The sequence below is a fragment of the Sinocyclocheilus grahami genome, unplaced genomic scaffold (assembly GCF_001515645.1).
Source record: "Sinocyclocheilus grahami isolate Dianchi unplaced genomic scaffold, SAMN03320097.WGS_v1.1 scaffold699.1, whole genome shotgun sequence".
NCBI classification, from domain to species: domain Eukaryota; kingdom Metazoa; phylum Chordata; class Actinopteri; order Cypriniformes; family Cyprinidae; genus Sinocyclocheilus; species Sinocyclocheilus grahami.
Window position 1 is genome coordinate 113,692 of NW_015505878.1, and position 26,190 is coordinate 139,881.

General features: G+C 35.9%; 1 protein-coding gene across 1 annotated transcript in view; it reads right to left on the reverse strand.

Annotated features, from left to right (window-relative positions):
• Nucleotides 1–26,190, reverse strand: part of farp1 (FERM, RhoGEF (ARHGEF) and pleckstrin domain protein 1 (chondrocyte-derived)) — a 106,346-nt gene that overhangs the window by 72,437 nt on the left and 7,719 nt on the right. The window contains exon 2 of the mRNA XM_016243740.1: nucleotides 18,571–18,759. Coding sequence (XP_016099226.1) covers nucleotides 18,571–18,744 — 174 coding nt within the window. The 5' untranslated portion in view covers nucleotides 18,745–18,759. The remainder of the gene's footprint in view (nucleotides 1–18,570; nucleotides 18,760–26,190) is intronic.

A 26,190-nucleotide genomic window follows, 5' to 3' on the forward strand; every position in this document is an offset into this window, starting at 1 on the left:
TAAAACCCATTATAAACTAGGCATTTGTTGCATCCAGTGGGGCCATAATTACGGATTATAATGACTTGTACTGTCTTTTTACGCGCTGTGTTGCAACGAGCTGCGTTAACATAAAACCATGTCTGCATTTGTGATCGGAGAAATGACAAACAAGCGCTACTCTACACTGCTCGAAACTCGCGTTTGAATCGTCAGTGGCAAGTTCTTTAAATATAAAAAAACTTACTTACTTAGTGAGTCAGAAGTGCCAGACTGTCCTTGCAAAGTTGGAACTGCCCCACTTTATAGAAACATTATGTTCTCTTTTGGAAGGCCAAACAACGAAGTTTCGCTTTCACAACGAAACACACAGCGGCTTGAGTGAGCGGCGCCCGGCGGATTCGACGAAGGAGGCTTGTGGCAGCAACATGTGACGACCCCGGGCTGGACTCTGCTTCGTCCACGGTGAAAGCCGATCCGGCGATTGACAGCGTGAAGTTGATGTATTTCCTTAGCGACCAGCACGGATCAGCTCTAGGCATGACGAAGCGGATATCGTCCTCTTTTGGAAGACCAAACAAAGTAGTTTTGCTTTCACAATGAAACACACAGCGTCGTCAGGACGTGGCGACGGCGGCAACAATACTACAGCGAGAATAAAAGTTACGCCTTCTTTCTTTGCGTGAACATTTGGGCGGCGTTATGCAAATCTTCCCACACAGTGATGTAGACATGTGGGGGCGTGTTTAAACGAGGTGTTTTAGGAGGGCGTGGACAAGTCTTAACTTTTATAAAGAATATCTATTTGGATTTGAGACTTTAGTCTTTGCAACTTTACAGATCTTCTTTATGCCCCAAGAGCTTGTAACACTCCAAAAAGAAAGGAAAACTTGAAATCGCATCATATGACCCCTTTAAGACTAGTTTATTCACTTTATATGCTTTAGACATGCTAAAAAACATCCACATGTCATATAATTATTGGGTGCTTTAATAATATAATTGCGTATACATTACGTCATTGCATGATTACATAAACAAGTTAATAGACCAGTTCATTGAAACAAACTGTCCAAAAGAACCAGTACACACACACACACACAAAAAAAAGAATTTCCTCATTGTCTGATAATGAGAATTTTGTGTCACCTGATGTGTTTGGTTTGACTCTTAGACTGACAGTAGCCATTGACTTGCATTTTATGAATCAAGAACCACGGTTTCAGCTAAAAATTTTATTTTCTGTTCTACTGAAGAAAAAAGTGTTATCTACATCTTAGATGGCCTGAGTGACCAAATTAACAGCATATTTTCATTTTTGGGTGGGCTATCCCTTTAAAAGATAATGCAAAAAAACTGCTGAAATCATCCCACAGTTTTGCATCGAGAGATTCGATACCAGAAGACTTTACATCCTATAAAGCTCCTATCGAGCACATGTTCAGAAATAAAGGACCTGAGGAACTGGTCTTGTCTGGTAGCAGCATTTAATAGTTTGGTTGATGTATCCTGTGGCGCTAAATCAAAGATGAAAGAAGTGAAGAGGAGTGGGAGCGAGAGTAAGTCGCTGCGGTCAGTCTGTGATGATTACTGCAGGAAAACACCAATTACCAGCATGTAGTTCAGCAGCAGGTCAGAATCACCACAGGATCACAAATCAACTGTCATTCAAATGCACTGCATTTGCTATAAAAGAATTAAACGTTGAGTGAAGCTGCGTGATGAGAGCTAATATTAAATATAAGCAAAAGGAAATTCTTAATAAAAGGTCACATAAACGCTGGCTTCAAATCCATGCATTGCTCTTCTCTAAAACTAATGTTTGCATATAAAACACATTTGATTCCGCTAATTATATGAATGATAAAAACAATTATACTATAAAATTCTAAATGAAAATAATTTAGTAAAGGCAACCATTATCCAAAATATCATAGTTCCTAACTGAAAAACGCTAAATATTTTATTAAAACGTATATTATAGCTAAGCAATGATATAGTTCACATTTTCCAATGATATAAACAATCAAGTATATACTGTAGGGGTGGGAATCGCAGGGTACCTCACGATATGATATGAATCACGATACATGGCTCACGATACGATAATATCGCGATACAGCGATAATCGATATATTGCTAGACAATTCTATAATGATACATCACGATATCTGTCTACCTATGAAAACAAAGTGCCTGTGAAAAGGTTAAGTGCAAGTTTTCTCTCTTTATTCAAGTCTAAACTGTTAGAAAACAGCACAAAAGTTCTGTAAATCAAATTTAACATGCTAAGGAAATTAATAATTTTATTCTTAGACTTATTAAAAGCTTACACTTTTCATTGTGTGTAAACCAACACATTTAACTGCTTAACAACTTTATATATAGCCTATATATAAACCTGGTACATTTCAAAATTTACCTGGAGTGCTTTCTCAACCTTTCCTCTCCTCTCATCATTAAAACGGAGCCCCGCACACATGACATGCAGGGGGGGAAAAAGCATTACTGCTCTGACAAGGTTTTGTTTCGTCGTCCATGCCATAGGTGCAGATTTATGTTTCAGCCGGTCGGTGCCTACTGCATAACGCGCACTTGTAATATCTGAGAGAGAGGGAGAGCATCCAGTTTTGATCACATAAAACTGGACGCGCCGGTGGCGCTCTCTCTTACTCATATTAGGGAAATCCACCTGCGATCCGAGCGGAGAAGTTAGGCTACTCATGGACTGAATAAGCACTCTGCAATAATAACGTGATCGGTGCCTATGGTCCACACCGATAGCTGTTCCGGGGCAGTTTTTTAGTTCTCATTTCCATAAACATATATACAGTATATAGTACAGTAGAGCTAATACAGTGGCTGGAAATCTGTTTATCCTTCGGTTCCTCGTGCTTCCCCATCTTCATAGAGAACGCGGTTCATGGTTGCGCATTTTTTAGATGCTGGGAGCAGGGAAATCTATATAGAGCGCTTTATTGTAGTAATATATTGTAGTATTGTATTGTAGTAAAATATCGATATTTGGCACCAGATATCGATTCTCGTATCGCATAGAGAGGGACAAAGATATATCACCATATCTATATATTGTCCCACCCCTAATATACTGTATCTATCGTCTTATGTTAGGGTTATTATATAATATTATATAACTAAAACCATAAACAAACCCCCCATAAAAATAAATTTCAAATAAAGTATACAGACAGCTTAATCTAATTTTATTCCAGCTTTTTCTCATTTTCACTTAGTTTAACTTGATGTACTAAAATAACAAACTAAAACTGAAAAATGTATAAAAACATTATATAGAGAGCTGTGCGAAAATATGGTTTACATTTTGCGACGATATAAAAACTCATGCAGATGGGATTTAGTTTTATGCTAGTAACAATCTGTGAAAGACTGCATCATTTGGAAAGCATCGTCTTTTTATGTAAAAACATATGTCCATCTGTTAAATCATTTGCTGCTATGCAATCCTGATTTTATGCACAAATTAAAACACAATTCATAACAGAACACAAGCACTTCTATTCAAATCACTAAAACAACCCTGACCCTTCATGAGGATTCATAAATACATGAGTGCGATTTAAGCACAGCACATTCCATCCAGTGTCAACACCGGCCCGTTCTGCCGTGATCCCGTTAGCTGGAATAGCGGCGGACCGGAGGGGCAGGAAGCAGACGGGATTGTGGGATGTTGAGAGGATTAGCCGGCGGCAGCTGAGGCCTCGGGCTTCCCTTCGCTTCCAGAGATGATTAGCGCATTCATGACTGCATTATTCATCAAAGATCCACCCAAAAACCAGCTTTTCCATCATTAGCCGTATGCATTATGCTAGCTTTAGCGTAATGAGGTTGCAGGGTTTGGCATTGCTCAGCTTTTGTCAGTGGAAAAGGGAACATATTGCAGTTAAGCTGTGAATGTGTGCCAAAATACCATTACCTAGCTATTACGATGATACATGAGAGGCTAAAACTACTTAAGGGCAAACATTTCATAGTTTTTAAACAAACAGATGCGGCTTAGCGGTTAGCTAATACACACCAGCACTCATCCCATTCGTTACTCATCTCTCCTCTGGATAAACGCGACAAACGGCAAGCCAATAAGACCAACATTTCTGTACTATATAGAGAACAATACATAATATGAACATCTTCTGTATGCATTAAAAACACAACATTACATTTGCCAAATTTTGCAATATACAATCAGAACACCCTGAAACACTATTCAATACTTCTTCACTCAATATTTTACCCAAAAAAAAAAAAAAAAATGCAAAATAGTAATATTTCTGAAATTATAACTGGGAGGAAATGAGGTCATATGACAACTACTTAGTATGCGACATTATACAATATGCAATGAAGAACGCTCCGAAGACTCATATGCTATCTTTACAAAACAGTAGTCCAACAATGACTGTAGTAGTACACGGCTAAGTTGTATTTTTTTTTCTTTAGGTCAACCCAAAAATTATTCAGACACCAGATATAATTTTTGATATTTTTTTACTAGTGGGTGCAGGACACTATAGTTCATTTATGTAACAGAGGATAGCAAAATAAAGTGAACTGTGATATATTATACCCAAAAACTCTTCATACACTGGACTATTAGTAAAACTGATACAAATCTGGGACCAAAAATTATTCAGACACTTTGATCAGACCATGTTTTGCTAAAGTGTTATCTGACATAATCAAGATTAATTTGTAGTGACGCAGTTTAACTCTGAGTTCTTGTCATATTTTATTACCGTTTTCTAAACTATAGTGAATAAACTGTGATAAAGTGTGAAATGTTGAAGGTGTCTGCATACATTTTGGTTTGACTGTATATTTCAAAAGAAAGTTCATATATTAAATAGTCAGTAGTATGTTTCTTTCAGTAGTATATTAAGAAACTAATACTATTATTCACTAAGGACATATTAAACAAAAAGTGAAAGTAAAGACCTTTACAATGTTACAAAATTTCCATTTCAAATAAATGCTCTGTTTTGAACTTTCTGTTCAACAAAGAAACATAAACGCACAGTTTCCAGAAAAATATGAAGCAGCACAATTGTTTTCAACATTGATAATATTCAGAAATGTTTCTTAAGCAACAAATCTGCATATTAGATTTCTGAAGGATCATGTGGCACTGAAGACTGGAGTAATTCAGTAAATTCAGCTTTGCATTACAGCAATAAATTACATTTTACAATATATTCAAATAGAAAGCAGCTTTTTTCAAAATATAACTGTTTTTACTGTATTTCTGAGCAAAACTTTTGAATGCCAGTGTATAATAAATTAACAATGAAAAATACTATAATTATTCATTTTATATTAACCTGCATTAATAAAAGCTTTGCTCATTGTCAGTTCATACATGAACTAACGTTAACCAATTAAAGCTGTTGTCATTTATAAACTATTCTATGTAAATTGTCACAATAAATTGAAAAACAGCAATTTATGTAAGAACATTTTCAATGAACGATTTTCTCTACTTGTGTTTCATGAATGAGCCCTTGCAATCTCCCCAATTAAGTATACAATTGTTGACATATGCAGATACACACCATCTTGTTTGTCAAACATCTTTGCAAGAGGTTGAACTTCTATGATGAGTTTCTAACTTTTAATGAGCGATTCAACTATACAGCACTCGTTTTGGTAGATACATAATTCAAAATGCCAGCTAAGGTTAGGAATGAAGGATGAATGTGTGACAAACAGATGAGAGGTTATCCATCTGTCCTGTCACAGCTAGTGGCTTAACCGACACTAGCGAACCCTACGCTTGAGGAGCTATTTCCAGAGATCTTCAGGAGAGGATTTAGGAGGAAGTGGTGGCCATGTCACACACGGCATTTGGTCATGTCCCTCATCCATTTCCCCGCGGGGTCGACGCAGAGGACGCCAAACACGGTCTGCTCCCTCCTGAGGGAGTCACAGCGGGGGGCTAAACAGGCTAATTCATGGCTAGCAAATAGTCCTCCTCACACTCAAGTCCATTCACAGAGGCAAACGGGAACGTGACCCGCTGCTTATCCATGTACAATATAAGCAGGCTCAGTCATGGTTTTGGACAATACATTGTAAACCTTTTTTATTTTTTAAGTCATAAGTTTATAGGAGAACATTTTAGAAGAAAATACTATTCTAGTCTTTCTAGTTCAAAATTTAATGTTTAATTTAATGTGTTACTTGCTATTTCTTTGTAATTACGAATTTAACTACTAATTTCCGAGTGAAAATTGTTTATTCATTAAAATATTATTTAGTTATTTGTTTTTGGTAGAGTTGGAGTGTGGCTAGTCAAAAAAATCACAATTGTACACAATTGTGATAACACAAAATCATAATTGTAGTTTACTCCATACAATGCAATACAAAACTACAATGCACGTTTATATGCTAAAGCAGAGGTCCCCAAACACCGGGTCGTGACCCACTACCGGGCCGTGGAAGAATTGCTACCGGGTCGCAAGAACGTTCTGGGAAAAATGTGTATAGATATGACACTTTATTTATGTTAATGATTGTTCTAATTATTCAGCATTTTCGTTGTATTCGATTGAAATGGAGTGGAAATTTGACAATTTCATGTTAAATAAATAAATGAAAGATTGCTCTGATGTGTCACATATTAGGAGTTAAACGGATCGCAGTTGATCCGTAATACGTACGGATGAGACCCTACCATTCGGCACGCACGTGATTCGCAGATTAATTTGCCAATTTACATGTACAAGCAATTTTAAACCACAAGAAGAAGGCATTGGCCTTCACGGCATTGTCATTCTCTGTGCTTTAAATATTTTTTCCTTGCTTATCCGAAAAAAGTCCCCCCACCCCCGTCCAGCTGGTCTGCGAGAATATTTTCCAAACGTAACCGGTCCATGGTGTAAAAAAGGATGGAGACCCCTGTGCTAAATTATTTAATTAATTTCAAATTTTCTTTAATATTTTTTCACCAAAACCAACATGGAATAAAAATTAATTTCAATGGATAAAAAAATAAATCCCATTTCGCCAATTTTCTCAGGCCAATATCCTGTTTCACTTGGAAATATGGTAAAATAGTTTGTTTGTTGTTGATTTTAAAGTGAAGAGATAAAGTTTTTTTTTTTTCTTTTATTCATCAAGGATGAATTTAAACATTTTTTAATAAATACCATAAGCCAGCACCATTATTGCTCAACGCAGATCTCAAATTGGCCAAAAAATTGCTTTCATAATTAGCTGTGCGTGGTTAATCTATTTCATTACATGACCTAACTCCTGCTTAATTCTCTTACATAATTTTGTTTAATTATTAGTATATTCATTATTGTATTAACACACATGAACCGCCAACATTTCTTTTCGATCTGTGCAAATTCTGAATTTAGTGTTTGCTCACTTACAATAGATTACTAAAATGTCCCGTCAAATGTTAAAAGATAATTTATTGTGCAAATACTAGGTGATGCTTTCCAGACTTCTAGCTATCCTTTTGGAAACTCCCTCAGTGGTGTGAAACAGATTGCTTCTGTAGTAATGGCATCTGTCAGCAGCGCTACCCGATCATCTGTGTGTGTGGTAGCGGTGATGTTGACGAGGAGTCCACTGACACAGAAAACCACTGTAGTAGCAGCATCTCACGTCTGAATAATTCACACGGGCAAAGAACATCTGATGTTACACGGTCACAGTGACGGTCACATCCTGATGGACAGGAACATTTACTGGCTGCACTGAATCACACAGGCTTTGAGTGTCAGTACACACGCACAAAATATCTATGATACCATAGAAACAGAAAATCATTCCCAGATGCATTGCATTTGATCGTTTTCTAGCTAAAGTCAGACTTTTGTTGCATAGTAACTGAATCAGAATCATAGTATTGTTCACAAGTTTAGAGTTTGCTATGAAGGTTTTTTTTTTTTTTTTTGGCTAATTCATGGCTAGCAAATAGTCCTCCTCACACTCAAGTCCATTCACAGAGGCAAACGGGAACGTGACCCGCTGCTTATCCATGTACAATATAAGCAGGCTCAGTCATGGTTTTGGACAATACATTGTAAACCTTTTTTATTTTTTAAGTCATAAGTTTATAGGAGAACATTTTAGAAGAAAATACTATTCTAGTCTTTCTAGTTCAAAATTTAATGTTTAATTTAATGTGTTACTTGCTATTTCTTTGTAATTACGAATTTAACTACTAATTTCCGAGTGAAAATTGTTTATTCATTAAAATATTATTTAGTTATTTGTTTTTGGTAGAGTTGGAGTGTGGCTAGTCAAAAAAATCACAATTGTACACAATTGTGATAACACAAAATCATAATTGTAGTTTACTCCATACAATGCAATACAAAACTACAATGCACGTTTATATGCTAAAGCAGAGGTCCCCAAACACCGGGTCGTGACCCACTACCGGGCCGTGGAAGAATTGCTACCGGGTCGCAAGAACGTTCTGGGAAAAATGTGTATAGATATGACACTTTATTTATGTTAATGATTGTTCTAATTATTCAGCATTTTCGTTGTATTCGATTGAAATGGAGTGGAAATTTGACAATTTCATGTTAAATAAATAAATGAAAGATTGCTCTGATGTGTCACATATTAGGAGTTAAACGGATCGCAGTTGATCCGTAATACGTACGGATGAGACCCTACCATTCGGCACGCACGTGATTCGCAGATTAATTTGCCAATTTACATGTACAAGCAATTTTAAACCACAAGAAGAAGGCATTGGCCTTCACGGCATTGTCATTCTCTGTGCTTTAAATATTTTTTCCTTGCTTATCCGAAAAAAGTCCCCCCACCCCCGTCCAGCTGGTCTGCGAGAATATTTTCCAAACGTAACCGGTCCATGGTGTAAAAAAGGATGGAGACCCCTGTGCTAAATTATTTAATTAATTTCAAATTTTCTTTAATATTTTTTCACCAAAACCAACATGGAATAAAAATTAATTTCAATGGATAAAAAAAAATAAATCCCATTTCGCCAATTTTCTCAGGCCAATATCCTGTTTCACTTGGAAATATGGTAAAATAGTTTGTTTGTTGTTGATTTTAAAGTGAAGAGATAAAGTTTTTTTTTTTTCTTTTATTCATCAAGGATGAATTTAAACATTTTTGAATAAATACCATAAGGCAGCACCATTATTGCTCAACGCAGATCTCAAATTGGCCAAAAAATTGCTTTCATAATTAGCTGTGCGTGGTTAATCTATTTCATTACATGACCTAACTCCTGCTTAATTCTCTTACATAATTTTGTTTAATTATTAGTATATTCATTATTGTATTAACACACATGAACCGCCAACATTTCTTTTCGATCTGTGCAAATTCTGAATTTAGTGTTTGCTCACTTACAATAGATTACTAAAATGTCCCGTCAAATGTTAAAAGATAATTTATTGTGCAAATACTAGGTGATGCTTTCCAGACTTCTAGCTATCCTTTTGGAAACTCCCTCAGTGGTGTGAAACAGATTGCTTCTGTAGTAATGGCATCTGTCAGCAGCGCTACCCGATCATCTGTGTGTGTGGTAGCGGTGATGTTGACGAGGAGTCCACTGACACAGAAAACCACTGTAGTAGCAGCATCTCACGTCTGAATAATTCACACGGGCAAAGAACATCTGATGTTACACGGTCACAGTGACGGTCACATCCTGATGGACAAATATTCAAGATTAAAAATATATATATATAATTAATAATAATAATTATACTTTGCACAAAGAAAATGAAGCATTATATGTTTTTGCATTGTGACTTTATTTTATTGAGAATTAAGCACTTTATCCACAAATTCTCATTATTGTAATGCATAAAACATTATTATTATTATTATTATTATTATACCCAAATTACCTAAAAAAAATAAAGCTATTATTAAGAATGTAAAGTTTTATTGTAAATATTGATTTTGGCAGTATTTTGTATAGTGAATGTGATTTATGCTTCTAATTTTATGATTTTAATGAAAAATAAACATTGCACAATAGGAAGATAGTTTTGTTACTGTATTACAGTAATGTAAGTTCATTTGTAATGCGCTTAATTATAATGAAAATATAGGATAAAAAATTCTATATAAAGTGTGTGTGTGTGTGTGTGTGTGTGTATACACTTCAAAAAAAAGAGAGGTTCTCTCATGCTGTGGATAACAATCTAACATTCCAAGCAGTTTTCCAACAAAGTAAAGGAGGATTTCTGTTTGCTGCTCCTATATAAGCAGCAGTTTTGCGTGAAGATTCCCAGTGCAGACTGACCCTTACATATTGTGAGGAACCAACAGGATGAGCCGCAGCCCTTAGAGGAAATGCAGCCGCCAAACAAAACGGACATGGCCTCAAATTAGTTCTTGGCTATTTGCATATCCACACTGTCGCGCTATCTGAACATGTTGTAGTGCCAACATTATTTACCTCCACCAAGCGTAGCTGAGGTTTTACGTCACTGCCTTTCAATTTGAATTTTGAGAGTGAACGTCCTTTCAGAAGCTCTGAAGCTTCACTTCGGTTTGGCTCTTTTGTCAAGGTTTATTTCTTATTCAAATAATGTATTTATTTATTTAAATAACCATAGTTGTCATAAGTACAGATGAGAGAATTTGTGTGTGTGTGTGTGTGTGTGTGTTTTTGCTACATATGAGGACAAAAATTTGGTATGACATGTATTACAAGGAGAAGGTGACTTATGAGGACATTACCCCATGTCCCCATTTTTCAAAACGCTTATAAATCATACAAGAGTGAGTTTTTTTGAGAAAGTAAAAATGCTAAGTTTCCTGTAAGGGGTAGGGTTAGGTGTAGGGCAATAGCACATACAGTTTGTACAGTATAAAAACCATTACACCGACGGACGGCATTTTTAAGTGTTTTATACATAAGATACAGTAAGAACATGAGCAAAGAAGCAAAGTAAAACAAACTGACAAATACAATAAAACAAATATACAAATGAAATGAAATAAACAGTGCTGTCATTTTTCCATGAAGTTCTACTAAATAGTTTTCATTGTATGTATTGATAGATTAATGCTTATTAAAGCTATAACGTTATTCAGATTAAGAGCAGATTTGCATTTTGATGGCCCAAGCGCCAGTCTGTCACTTTAAGACAATATATTGATGTACATAGTATTGTCTCCCAATTGTTCTCCTCCACTTAAGACATAAACTGTGTTTAAGTAAATACTCTCCAAGCCGGCCATTTGGACATATTTTTGTGTGTATTTGATCGTTTGGACATGCGCCCGAAGCTCAAAGTGTCATTTGTTTGTGCGTTTTGGAGCGTTCACACATTTCAGCCTGAGAAACAGCGTCTCTTGCGCGGATTGTGCTTTCAACGTTTTATTAAACATGTCCCACAATTTAGCAACAGTAAAGACAGCATCTTACAACAATCACCGATTGAGCTGATTCTGACATTAAGTTTGGGTTTTAGGAAGGAAAGAATGCGCACCGCTGTGAAGGGAAAGAAGTTGCGCAATACGAAACGCAGCTAGTTTTTAATAGCTTTACCTCATGTCTTCTTTTGTATAATCCTTAGAAGCCAAAATCGAAATTAAAAAAATTTAATTAGGTTAATAAAACAGCTAAAGTGTAAGCAGATGTTTGAATGTTTAGTTCTCTCTTCTATCATAATTAAACAGGGCTTTCATATTGCGTGTGCTGAAGCTCCTCCGCGTGAGCGCGATCTCGCTTCTGAATTGCGAATAGCAAAAAAGCATCATAGACAAATGTTTGAAAAACAGCTGGCGACTCTGGTGAGATAGAATTTGCTAGATAATGTATATATAGCAATAATAAATGTATGTGTGTTTTAATTTCTCCAGTACCGATAGCAGAACCGTTAACATCAGAGCTTATCGATACTCCGGTCTTTCATAATTTAGCCCCGGGACCGATTAAATACCGGGTTTCGGTACCCATCCCTACTCATAACACAGATCAAACATCAAAACCATCAAGCCATCTGATCTTAAATGATTGCAGGAGCTTAAACTGCATGTTGTACGTCATTAGACTGATAAGAGAAGCGCTTCACCTCAATAACAAATTCAATAATTCAATAACAAAACCACTATTGCTTCCCAAAGATGTCAAATACGCACTGCACTTTCACAGAAACACAACAACAGAAATAGCAAATGTACAAAGTGCATGTTATTCTAGATAAAAACAAATGCTTGCTTTTGTATATTTTCATCAAAATGGCATCACCCACAGTATAATTAATGTTAATTAAGAGTCATTTACACTAAAAAATTTAATCATGGCATAGTTTAAATATTTGCATTTGATTTTTAATAATAATATTTTCAAAATGAATGTAAGCAAATCATAAACTGTGCAACATAAATTGTGAAAGTTACATTTACTCAATTTTAAAAAGTATGAACATTGTTAAAATATTGCTAGCTGTGAAGCAAGCAAGATTCAATTAGTTAAAAAATGAGACTGAAACAAACTGGATTTATTGATGATAAATACATAAACCAGTTTATTGTGCATTTAAAACAAATTGATTTTATGAATACATAAATCTAATTTTACTTGACTCCTTTCATTTATGTATGACTAACAAAAAGAGTTATTATTGTTAACTAATTTAAAAAGAAAAAGAAAATATAAAATAATAAACTCATGTTATTTCAGCTAGTTCTCACAGAAATTACTTTAACTTGAAGTTCTAAAATAAACAAAAACTGCAATAAAAATATGCAAAATTTGACTATAAAATGACAAAAACTATAAACATTTAAATGAAATATAAAATAACAAACACAACAAAATTACTAAAACTTCAAAATGTAAAACATAAAAATAAAAACAATATGTAAATGACACTAATAAAACTGCTAACAAATATGCACTATATTAAGATTATTAGTCTGTTAAATAAATAAATCATAAATTTAGGCCCAAATATTGCTGGAATAACCGATTGCTAGAACAATCAAGTTATAGGCAAAAATGAATTCCATTCAGTAATTTTCATGGGTTATTTATTTGTTTTATTATTATTATTATTATTTTGTAACAAAGGTCATCACTATTTTATTTAGAGAGTTATGTTTGTTTTTATTCAGTATCCATTTTAAAAAGGATAAATCAGTTAATTAATCGGTTATCGGGCAGTGCGGTCCAGCATTGAAAAAATCCAGTCGACCTGTAGTTGTGATCACTGTTTTCATGTTGAATTAATACTTTAATTGAATCTCCTTAAAAAACAACCTCAATGTTCGTGAAACACGAAACCCTCCATCACCAATTCCACAAAGCCACAAGCTTACGATACATATTTATGATTCTATACCTCTGGCCTTTGGGAGACAGATAAAGTATTTTATCCAATTTTTATCCACTTTATTATGAATTCTTGCCCAAAGAGGATCTGCGCTGCAGCAGGTGATGCTGTCAATTTCACTTTAGAGATCTGGAGGAGAGCGCAGTGGCTTTTCAATGGCTCCGTAGGAAAGCAGATGGTCCAGGAGACTTCTGGGAAAAAGAAGAAAAGAGCCGCATTCTTCCCTCGGACCGGCTATGAATACAAACCACTCGAATAGGCTTTTCAACGGCTGATGGTGTAGATATCAATGTATTTATCGAGCGGAACGGCAGGAATATTCACATATTATTCACATTTCATTGAACTATAATTCTGCATTTTATGAAGAAAAGATTCTGTGAGTGGTTGCTATGCAGTTGCTAGGGCATTATTGATGTCTTAGACCAGGGGTGTCCAAACTCGGTCCTGGAGGGCCGGTGTCCTGCAGAGTTTAGCTCCAACTTGCCTCTACACACCTGCTGGGAAGTTTATAATATGCCTAGTAAGAGCTTGATTAGCTGGTTCAGGTGTGTTTAATTGGGGTTGGAGCTAAACTCTGCAGGACACCGGCCCTCCAGGACCGAGTTTGGGCACCCCTGTCTTAGAGGATCAGGGAGGTCTTTAGCATGTTACTATGTGGTTGCTAAGGTGTTCTGGATGATTGCTAGGTCCTAGGTCTCTAGAAATGGCTCGGGTCCCACCTTCATGTGCATGTGATTTGTTTACACACCACATGAAAAATGCAATTCCATTCACTTAGAAAAACAGTATGTTATATTAAAAAAAAAAGTATGAACATTGTTAGAATTTAAGTAGCTGTGAAGCAAGCAAGATTCAATTAGTTAAAAGATTGAAAATAATTAGATTGAAACAAACTGGATTTATTGATTATAAATACATAAACCAGTTTATTGTGCATTTAAAACAAATTGATTGTATTAATACTATAACATAAACCTAATTTTACTTGACTTTTTAGTTTATGTATGACTACCAAAAAGAGTTATTATTGTTAACTAATTAAAAATAAAATATAAACAATTTAAAATATTATTTTTTTAAATAAATATTTAAACATTTAATTAAATATTATTTTAGCTAGTTCTCAAGAAATAATTTCTTATTTTCTATTACTTTAACTTGAAGTAATAATATAAACTAAAACAGCAATAAAAATTACTTTATTATAATTATTATAGTTTATCATAGTTGCATAGTTGCAAAAATAACATTATAGTTTAATAAAACTAAAAACATGAAAAATGTATTACTTGAAATAAAATAAATATAAATAAAATAATGTTAACCAAAATAAAATCAAATACAAGGAAAAAACTTATTGCATTTCAGATGCCAAGTCAACATTTCTCATATTTATTTAAACTTGATCAACTAAAATAACTCTAAACAACTAACTAATAACTCTAAACAAATAACTAATATATAAAATTACATAGACATATTTTGAAAAACTAATAAAACATTATTTTAACTCAAATTAAAGTGAAACGGGAAATTAAAAAAAATAATAATTCAAATATATTAGTGAAAACTACAATAGTATCTCAAATAAAATTAAAAACAAAACAAACAAAAAAAAACCTTAAATAACACTGCAGCTTAATTTAACAAGTCATATGATTTGAGGTACAAGTCATGCACGTTAACAACTTGCACGCCAAAACTTAGCATTATTAATGATGGAAAGTGTGAAAAACTTAAATAAAATTAGAATTAAAAAAAAAAAATTATACACAATATTTTGTCCAAAAAAATAATTATTATTGGAAATCAGAAAACATATCTTTATGTATTCATAAAACTGTTGCTAGATTTTGTAGGTTATCAAGAGGTTTACTGACTGATGTAGATCTTAAAATGACCATTATATTAGGCTGCGTTTACACTTGGCATTAACATGCGACCTGTACCCGGATGTTGTCCACATACACATTGAAAAGTAGGGTTGGGTACCGAAACCCAGTACCAATATGGCACCGGTATGTACTAGAACCGAATCCGAACGCAGATTTCTGTGCCTCATTTCGGTGCCATGCCTGAGTGATCGATTGAAATATTTGTCCTCTGGTTCTCCGAAACGAATGCAAGAAGAAGGGAAAATGCACGTGAACTCAAGTTGGAAAGCTCTAATAATACAAATCCCACACATCTTTGTAGTAACGAGAGTGTCCATGTTGTTTTCACATTCTGACTTAAAAGCACAACTCGATGAAATGAGAGCATCCGAGGAGTGCGTGAATGCAGTAGTTACACTTGCTTTGATGGCAGCAGGTAGCCTTCCGTTCACTAAGCTAAACATGCTTAAATTAAAATGCCTAAAGCTAAACCTCCCTGTTATTCACATTTCTAAACCTGTTGTCCAACAAAAGAGAACATTATAACCTTTTTACTCCACAACACCAGTCAAATGCTTCCTTTTGTGATCTGATGAGGCTTCTTATGGAAAATATATTCCATATGCTACTTTAAAAAGAATACATAGATTAGCAATAGATTATAAATTAGGGTGACCATACGACCTCTTTTCCCGGACATGTCCTCTTTTTGGACCAACAAAAATGTGTCCGTCCGGGATTTCTTAATCGCCCAAAATGTCTGGGATTCGGCTGTTTTCTTTATCCCGCTGAATCTCTGACCATTGCCGCCTGCTCCCGCGATTTTCGTGTCCACTCCTTTAAACATTCTAATATTGTATATAATTTTGCCGCATCAGGGAGCCGCTCTCAGGAAGTCAGGATGCGGTGTATTTAAATATTTTTGAATGAGCGTTTGCGCGGTTTACTTTCACTTTCGATTTCGCGATCACACATACTCTGTGTAAAGGCAGCACATCTTACCAGATCAGATATTTGTCAATGAACTCAGGATCTGTTGAGCAGCAAATACTCCAGCATGGTCTTGTCAGCCTTCTCTCCTTATTCTCGACCTGTGATCAGTCAAAGCTGACTCCGGTAGCTCTTGTTGGATGCAGGGTTGCCAAGTCAGCATTTTTTCCACAGAATTGGGCTACTTTTAAACTGTTGCCATGGGTTGATTTTCCCAAGTGGGTTAAAGGTTTGAAATATTGCATAAATTACATTTGACTGAAATGCTTGTATTGAAACATTTTGCATTCTACCTATGATAAAACTTTCATGGACTTCTACATTAACTGTTCCCTCCTGGTGGAATGACCTGCCCAGCTCAATCCAAGCAGTTGAGTCCTTAATATTGTCAAGAAACGGCTGAAAACACATCTCTTTCATCTTCATTTGACCCTCTAAACTCTAGCACTCTCTATTCTAATGCTACTTCTAATTTTATCTGCTTGTTTTTTTTAATTAAAAAACTTGACCTTCTAACATTTGCACTCTCTATTCTATTTCTATTCTAATGGCCAATCCATCATTTTTTGGGGGATGTCTTTATTTCTTTATTTTTTAATAAGTATTGGTTCAGGCACCGTTTAGGCACTGGAACCGTTTTAAAAGTATCGATTTGGCACCGATATCGAAAAAGACCCAAACGATACCCAACCCTATTGAAAAGACAAGTGTAAACGCGCTTCTGATCGGAATGTTATCCGATCAGCGTGTCCTGGTACAGAGGTAGACGCATTGTGATCGGATCTCAGTGTAATGTAAACGCAATCCAGCCATCGTGTTTGCATTTGCAGGTCGACATCACGCAAAACGCCGCCCCCTCTCTCCCGATCTGTCGGAAGAACAGAGCGCTAGTGAGACTCGTACATTTATTTTGATTTGTAAAATGCCCCGCGACTAAAAATAGTTTTCAAAAGAAAACCCACCACTTGAGGTCGACTTTGCACCGCAGACTTATTTAAATATTGTGCGGGAAATACAGATCCGATTGAGATTATACAGATTGAGAAGTCAGCTGATGTTGCCAAGTGTAAACGCGCCGTGTCCTGATTGACTGATGATCCGATCTGCTTGATCAGATCACGGTGATCGCATGTTATTGCCAAGTGTAAACCCAGCCTTAGTCTATCACTAATTCAGCTCCAAAATATAATATAACACAATTCTGACTGAATTACAGGCTACAATATGCAATCCTTAAAAATGAATTAAGCAATCGGCTGATTTGAATAACCAGCTAAAAGCATTAAGCCAAGTAAACCAAACAAAACCAAAAAACTGTAAAAGCCCTGCACACTGAAATCAAACGAAATGAAACTATGGGTGATCCGTTTCTCCACAAATCATGTGTCATGTCTGGATAGAGACTGATTGTGGATCACCTCAGGAAACCAAAAATCAATTTAAGCGAGACTGACAGTGTTTACTGGCCCACCTCAAGGCATTTCTCAATACCAACGCCCACAGAACAGGAGCTCAGCACTGTTATAGGCCTTATCTTGATATTAAAACACTGTCAGGAGTCTGACTGTCAACAAACGGCCCTCAGGGCATCATGGAGAGCAGGGTGTGCCTCCAACCGCCTGTATACATTTCACAAACCAAAGACACAGAGTCAGGTAACAGAAGGAGCCACTATCCATTTGTCCGCTGCTTTTCCTTCAGCTCGGGTTATATTTACCTGCTGAGCGGCCGGTAGATGCAAACAGGCAGGGATTTGGAGGAATTTCTTTTTCTTTTTCACTTACCCAACATGCCTGAGGAGCTTATGGCTCCCTTGGTGGCGATAAATGAGAGCATTTTCTCATTAGTGAACAAGACCGAGCTTTTCAACATCATTAGCATTCCCCAGGGAGCTTAAGTGACGAAACAGGAGGGCAAGTGAACACAAAAGAGACTAAACTTGAGATGGAAAGCAGCAGATGCTTTAGTATGTACTTGCTGGCCTGCTGAGGTACACAGCGAGATCAAAACACTTATGAAATGCAGGGTTTTCCACACAATTAAAGCTGAGCTGTGATCAAAATGGAAAATTAGCCTACTGTTTTAGCAAAAAATAATATGAATTAGTATGCATTATGCAAAGATAAGCAAATTCAAACAATAGTATGCAACACTGTTGTTACATGACCTCAGTGTCCACTGCTAATGCAAATGAAAGAAAAATCAAATGCAAAGCAATAAAACAAAATGCAACGCAATAAAAATGAATTGCAATAAAATCCAATAAAACAAAATACAATGCAATCTAATAAAATGCAATTCAATGCATCAAAATGCAATGAAATGAAAAGCTATTCAATGCAATAAAACAAAATTAAATAAACATTAGAAAGCAAAGAGTGCCTTACCGAGACCTCAAAGACTTCCTGAGTATCATCCAACATCTGGACCCGGATGGAGACCTGTCTGCCGGGGGGCATGGTGGGAGGCTGCTGGCCGGGCTCCAGCGTGCTGATGCCCATGCTCTCGGGGGCCCCCAGCCTCTGGCCCGCCACCGAGGGCCGCTCCTCTGGCTCCACCATACTGCTCAAACCCACCTGACAACAGAAACCATTTAAATGTTTATATGAGGGCCAAATGTTTTGCAAACACTTAATTGATATGGAATAATCCACCCCTAAACACAGACTCCATGTATAACTACAGTACTTTTCTATTAAGCTGGTCTAGTGATTGCACTAAACACTAACATAGTTTTCCTTTTTTGCAGCTGGAATTGTAATCTCGTGCTGCCCTGGAAAATGCCAAGGAGCACGGAATGATTTATGATTCCTGAAATGTGTATTTCTGCAGTAAACAACTTGTGCTGCTATAAGCAGTTTCTCACACAAGTCTTGATTTTAACTCTTGTTCTGCCTGACTGCGAGTTATCCCAACAAACACAACTGTTAGCTATGACCAGCTCAAAACAACAACCACCATTGGGGAAAAAAAGTCAACTATACAAATGAACCTGGCGGCAACAGGTAAGGTAAATGTGTGTTTCCCAGACATACTTGTGATTTTAATCTCATCTGAATCTGTTTTCCTCATTCAACCTTGCTGAAAAAGAATTTCTCTGCTTTGAGAAATCAAAATCTGTACAGATGCAATGTAATAACATAGAACAACATGAAATTCAAAGCAATGCAACAAAATGCAGTTCAATGCAATGTAGTAAACTTAAACAACATGATGCATTTCAATGAAATAAAATGCAATGCAATTCAATGTAATAAACTGTCATGCAATTCAAAGCAATTCCATGAAATAAAATTAGATGTAATTCAATGCAACAAAACTATGGATGCACCGAATGTTCGGCAACCGAAATTAAGCGAATAAGCGATAAGGCCGAATAATGTGTACTGAACAATGACAAACGTGATCAAATAGAGGCACACACTAATACAGCAAACATGATGTCGGCAGTGTGAAAGTATTTAAAACTATCAGAGAAAGACACAGAAATCATTACAAGCATGAAGCACCGACAGCGAGAGACTGTTTAGTGCTGCATCACATCTCCGATGAGAAGAAGAGGTGGCTGATGCTGGTGGTTAGGCTACTGTATGATGATTGAAATCGCGAAATGGCCTCAAACGATTAGTAAATAAACTGCAGAATGTTATTGTGATGAGTGGGGCGGAGCCGAGAGCCGTGGGAGCAAGGTCGGTGGAGTAAATGATAATGAGCGACACCTGTGCCACTCGCTTTATAATTTACTCCATCGGCCTCACTCTGCTCCCACGGCTCTCGGCCCCGCCCCACTCGTCACAGTTATATTTTCAAATGCACACATGAATTGCATGTATTCTGACAGCGCTGCACGAGCTTGCGGCGCCAGGTTTTAAAGTCCAAAGCGCGAGGAAAATCTGCACTGAAACTGTGTTACTCATCAGTAACATTTTTGTGATTTTTTTTAAAGGCATGTGACAATGTGATACGTGCGACAAACATCTTCCCAAATTCGTAATGAGAATCATTTATAAATCTGCATGCTGTTGTCAACAAAAAGCAAACATCTTCCCAAATTCGTAATGAGAATCATTTATAAATCTGCATGTTGTTGTCAACAAAAAGCAGCACTGAGATCTTCCTGCGTGTATCTGTCAAAATAAAAGCAGAGAAAAAGTCCATTAACATTCATAAATGATAGTATTGTAATTTTACTGTTGTTCTGTAAAATAAAATTAAAAAGACAATTATTATGATAATAATAATTACCCTACAACAGCTCTATTAATACATTTATTATAACATTCACACAGTGTTCAAATTGGGATCTGTAATATATTCTAATGTTTTAAAAGAATTCTCTTCTGCTCAGCAAGACTGCCTTTATTTGTACAGTAAATAAATACATGCCTGATTCAAGTCTCAAAAATATTATTTTACTAACTTATTAATTTTATTAATAAGTTAAAAGTTTTAAAGTTAAAGTTTTAAAGTTAAATTGTGCTTTGTTGGTATAATGTCTGCTAGAATGTAAAAAACAATGTTCAGGGTTAAGTAAATATTTTTAAATTGTTGTTTTGTAATTTATTTTTTTATTTGAAAAGCAGGGCAAAACAGTAAAAAGCATATTTTGGCTATTTAATTTATGCAATGGTGAAAAAAATGGCAAAATAGGCCTACACGGGGGGAAAAATGCGAAATACCGTGTTTGGTGTTCGGTATTTAGTGTTTCATTTTCTTCGGCTTCGGCCAATATTTTTAATTTCGGTGCATCCCCAAATAAAATTTAATTCAGTGCAATTGTATAAATGTTTTATACATATGTGATTGCACTACTACAATTTCACAAAATATTTTAACTGCTTCTTACACTTATATTTTCACTAAATATGAAGGATGCACTAATGAAAAATGTCTTTCTTCCCTCAGAATGCAATCGTAGGTAAAATATTTTGCATAATATGGACATATAAAATAGACACAGATTCCAGTGGGAACATCCCATAAGAAACACATGGATTAATTCATTGTGATGTGAATTGAGAGGAGTCCTCTGCACAATGTGACTTTGCTGCAGCCTGAAATTGAACTGCTGGTTTCGTCTGGTCAGAGGAGAACTGGCCCCCCGACTGAGCCTGGTTTCTCCCAAGGTTTTTTCTCCATTCTGTCACCGATGGAGTTTTGGTTTCTTGCCGCTGTCGCCTCTGGCTTGCTTAGTTGGGGACACTTCATTTCCAGCGATTATCGTTGACTTGATTGCAAAGATACTATTTAAACTGAACTGAGCTGGATGATGACATCACTGAATTGAATGATGAAAAATTAGTGTTTACTATTGTCATTTTGCATCATTGACACACTATTTTCCTAATTAATGCTGTTCAGTTGCTTTGACACAATCTGTATTGTTAAAAGCGCTATATAAATAAAGGTGACTTGACTTGACTTGATGTGCTGCATTCATACCCATCAAATCTCCTGAACTCGACGAGGTCTTTGATACTATAGTGATGGCTTAAAGTCAAACAATAGGCCCACCATCTCTCACCACTGAAAACCAGAGTTTATGGGTTTAGGAAACCATTAGGAAGGGTTTAAAGGCATTAAATCCAGGGATTTCTAACCCTAAAGAAGCAGATCGCACACTGTACCTCCAAGATGATTTATAAGTACCTCCAAGATGGATTATAAACTTGTGAGGTTGAAAAAGAGACCACCACTTTAACCTTTAACTTTTGAAGCACATTATGAAACAGAAACATTCATTAAAGATGGGAAACCTCCAACTAAGATCCTAAAAACACATTTTACTCTACTGGAGCGGTCCTGTCAGAGCAGGTCATGTCAGGTTTTCTGAAAAATATCTAATTTGCAGTTTATAAAGTAGCTATCCTTAAATGAAAACAATCTGCAAAGTTGTTAATAAAAAAAAGTGCATGATAAATAAAGATATTGTCCCTCAAAAGAGAAAGTCGATTCTGAATCGCCTTAACGAGTCGTCATATTTTCAAATCTTTTGCCTGTTACCGGTATACGTCACTGGGTAACACATTTGCATAATCCCCGCCTGCCCGCAAAATACGAACAGAGTCTGACCTGCCCACAAACACTTCCGCTAGTTAGTGTGTTTACATCATGTTGAGAAGACGCTGTGTTCAAGGATACCACAGAAATACAATTCAAACCTTTTGTTGTGTGCAACCCTCTACATTGCGAGTAAATCACTTGCATATGCGACTAAATCTTACTCTGGGTGACTAAATAATATCTAACATTAGCCATTGGCTAACAAATTCTTAGATTTTACACGCCAGTATGTGTGTGAGAGGTGTTCAACACAGATTTTCACTCGATAAACACACTGACTGAGCGCTTGAGAGTTTCGCTTTGCATCAAGCGATCTGTATTTGGATGCGCTCAATAGATCATGTCATGTACTCAATGGATGCGCAGTATGTAGCACGCAGCGCACCTGTATTTGACGTAACGTTACCATAAACTAGTGTGAAGGTGCACGACTCGCCGTCGCTTTATTGATAGCGCTGTGTTTCTCACACATGCAAAGGGAGAGAGTGAGAGTCTTGCATACCATGCTGAATCGACGCGCTACATGTAAACCATATTTTTGTTGTATTTTCCTGTCAAAATAACAGAGTTCATTTAGAATTATTCAGCTTTAAAGAACAAGCAGAAGATATGCCGATTTCTCGGCAGTGGGCGGAGCTAATGCGCGAACAGCTCTAGTTGGCTGGCGCTCATCTATTACCCCCCCTGTTTTGATTTCAGCAAATCAGTTCAAGCGAACACTGACACTGTGATTAATATTCATGAACCCAGCAGATAATAGTAGTAGTAGTAGTATCTTTTAATAATAATTACTATTACCTATGACCAACAATATCTTAAACACCACCACCAGTCCTAAGTTCAGTTAAAATGACAAATATGCATTCATTCATGGTTACCAAGTTTTAGTTCTAGTTCGATCATTAAATAGTGCTTAATTATCATAATATAATGCTTGATTGGCTGAAGTTAAGAGTGCGCATTCAGTTATTTAAGAAGCTGTCCCATTTTACAAAGATAAGCAGATTAGGTGGAATTATGTGTGTGTGTGTGTGTGTGTGTGTGTACCTACTTAACCATATTTTGGGGACAAATTTGTACCCAAAAGTGAGCAAAACCTGACAAAATCGGATGTCCTCATTTGTAAAAGTGTTATAAAAATAAAGTTTTTTTTAACTTTTGAAATTGTAAAAAGGGTTAGGGGTAGGAGTGGGTTTAGGTTAAAAAGTGTATAACTATCTGTATATAAAAACAATCGAAGTCTATGTAATGTCCCAATTTAGATAGCTAAGTAAACGCACGCGTGTGTGTGTGTGTAAAATAGTATATCCGTCTGGCGAGTAAATAAAAATAATTTACTAGCCAATGGCGATTATATTGCCAAGGTGTGCGTAGAGGGTTGGTGTGCATGTCATTTTATCAAGGACTGCTTCTCTAATCTTGGCTTTTATCTTCGTTGGCTTCTAATCTTCTTTATTTGGACTAACAAGCTCTCCGAACCACAACCTGTAAGTACGATTGTACATATAACGTATCATTCTCAATTGTGTGCTGAAAATATCAAGTTTTTGTGCTAATATGTGATGTATACCTAGTGCAGTTTTAGGTTTCCATGTAAAGCACAATATGACTGTCTTACTGAAGAAGTTCTGATAATTCGCTGTGAACCCACTATTTCCTAAGAATGTGTCGATTAATGTAGACTGACGTTGTTCTATTTACTTCGTTTAATAATAAAGAATGTAGTGTAGCACACAGACTTTACAATCATTGTGAAATTGCTGTTTATTTTGCTGCGCCGGCAGTTATAGGGTTAATGCGGGAGAGACGAGTGAGTTAGTTAGGCTGCTGCTCCTGTGATACAGCTGTTCTGCGGTCTGATTAAAAGTTAAGACAGGGCGTCTTTTGTCTGTCGTTCTTCAAACATTACAGTAGACATATTTTGGTTTACAAACTGTATAGTTTCCTCAGTTAGTCACGTTAGCACTCGGCTAACGTACCCACCATTATTGTTTTAAGTGTTCACAGTTTAGAAGTTAAACATTAGCTGTGGGCACGATTCGCTTGCATAAGTGTTTTTTGTATTTTATATAATTATTATAAGAATGGATTGGAGCACTATATTATTGTTTTATGTAAAGGTGCTTTGTCAATGGTAGCACTCGCTAACTGGCTCAAGGGCTCCTCTCTGTGCCAATCACAACAGGCTTGGCCAGCTGACCAATCAGAGCAGAGTAGGCTTATGGAAGGGAGGGGTTTGCTCCGAACTTGCTTAGAACGAATTGTTTCGAAATCATTGGCAAATGACTCTAATATTAAATGTATTATTCTGAGAAAATTACAAAGTATTCTGACCTTAGATGCATTTAAACCTGTTGTAGGGGACTCAATATTAGGAGGACACTTTAAAATACCATATGACCTGCTCTTTAAAGGGGTCATATGTTGCTTTTTTTAAAGATCATTATTTTGTGTATTTGGTGTAACCAACCCTCTACATCGCGAGTAAATCACTTGCATATGTGACTAAATCTTCACTCTGGCGACTAAATTATGTCTAATATTAGCCAATTGAAAATAAATTCTCAGATTTTACTCGCCAGTGTGTGAGTTGGAGGCTAAGTATAAGTTTAGCTCAGATATATTTTCACTCGCCGAACACTCTGACTGAGCGCTTCAGAGTTTCACTCTCCGCCAAGCGATCTGTGCTGTTTTTCAGTTCATCTGAATGGATGTGCAACGCACCTGTATTTAACGTACCGTAAACTCGGTAGTGTGAAGGCGCACGACTCGCCGTCGCTTTGTTTCACACACACGCAGCGAGAGAGGGAGAGAGAGAAATGACGCGCTACATGTAAACGATATTCTTTGTTGTATTTTGCTGTCAAAATAACAGTTCCTTTGGAATTCTTCAGCTTTTAAGAAACTAATAGGCAGAACTACTGCGCAAACGGCTATCTCATTGGCTGATGTTCACCTATTATCGTCCCTGTTTTGATTTCAGCAAATTAGTTCGAGCGAACGCACACAACCTGATTAATATTAATGAATCCAGTAGCTCATTAATCCTTGGTGCGTTTTATATTGTTCTTATTAGTAGAATTCGTATCATTATTATCTAATCAGTATTTTTGTTAGTTTTTCCCCAATTAAATTTTTTTTTTTACAGAAACACTGAATGACTAAAAAAGCACCAGCACCAGTCCGAAGTTCAGTTAAAATGACTAATATGCATTCATAGATGGTTATCAAGTTTTAATTCTAATTACAAAAGTTATATCATTAAATAATATTGATTATCAAATTATAATGCTTGACTGACTGATGTTAAGAGTGTACTTTCAAATATTTATAAAACTGTGCCATTTCACAAACAAATATATACTGTATATGTGTGTATGTGTGTATATGTGTGCGCGTGTATATATGTGTGTGTGTGTGTGTGTGTGTGTGTGTGTGTATATGTGTGTGTGTGTGTGTGGAGTGTTCCCCCTAGGTTTACGGTTTTGGGGGGGGGGGGGAGATTGTGTTTTTTTTGTGTTTTTTTTTTCTGGACTTCTTTTTAATGGTTAAATTACATTTTATTAATCAAAAAGCATGTCTAATTAATTAAAATCATGAAACTTAAACAATTTAACATCAATTTATTAAAAGTTTAACAAATATTACGTTTAGGGCCCTATGAAATGCTTTATTTGTCCAACCTTATGTTTTATTGTAACCAAATTATGTTTTAGCATGTCTCATTTGAAAGCATAAAACAAGTTTCATTTATTCTTACAATAGCCTTATGAATTTTTTGCTCAGAAATTCTGTGTTGTGTATTTACATTTTGTTTAAAGGCATAAAACATTAATTTAATCTATCTTTTAAGTAATGAAAATTAAACATTTAATTTTTTGGAAAATAAAGGTCATTTAATATTACAATTAAAACATTGAAGAAATACTGAATGCTTATTCCTT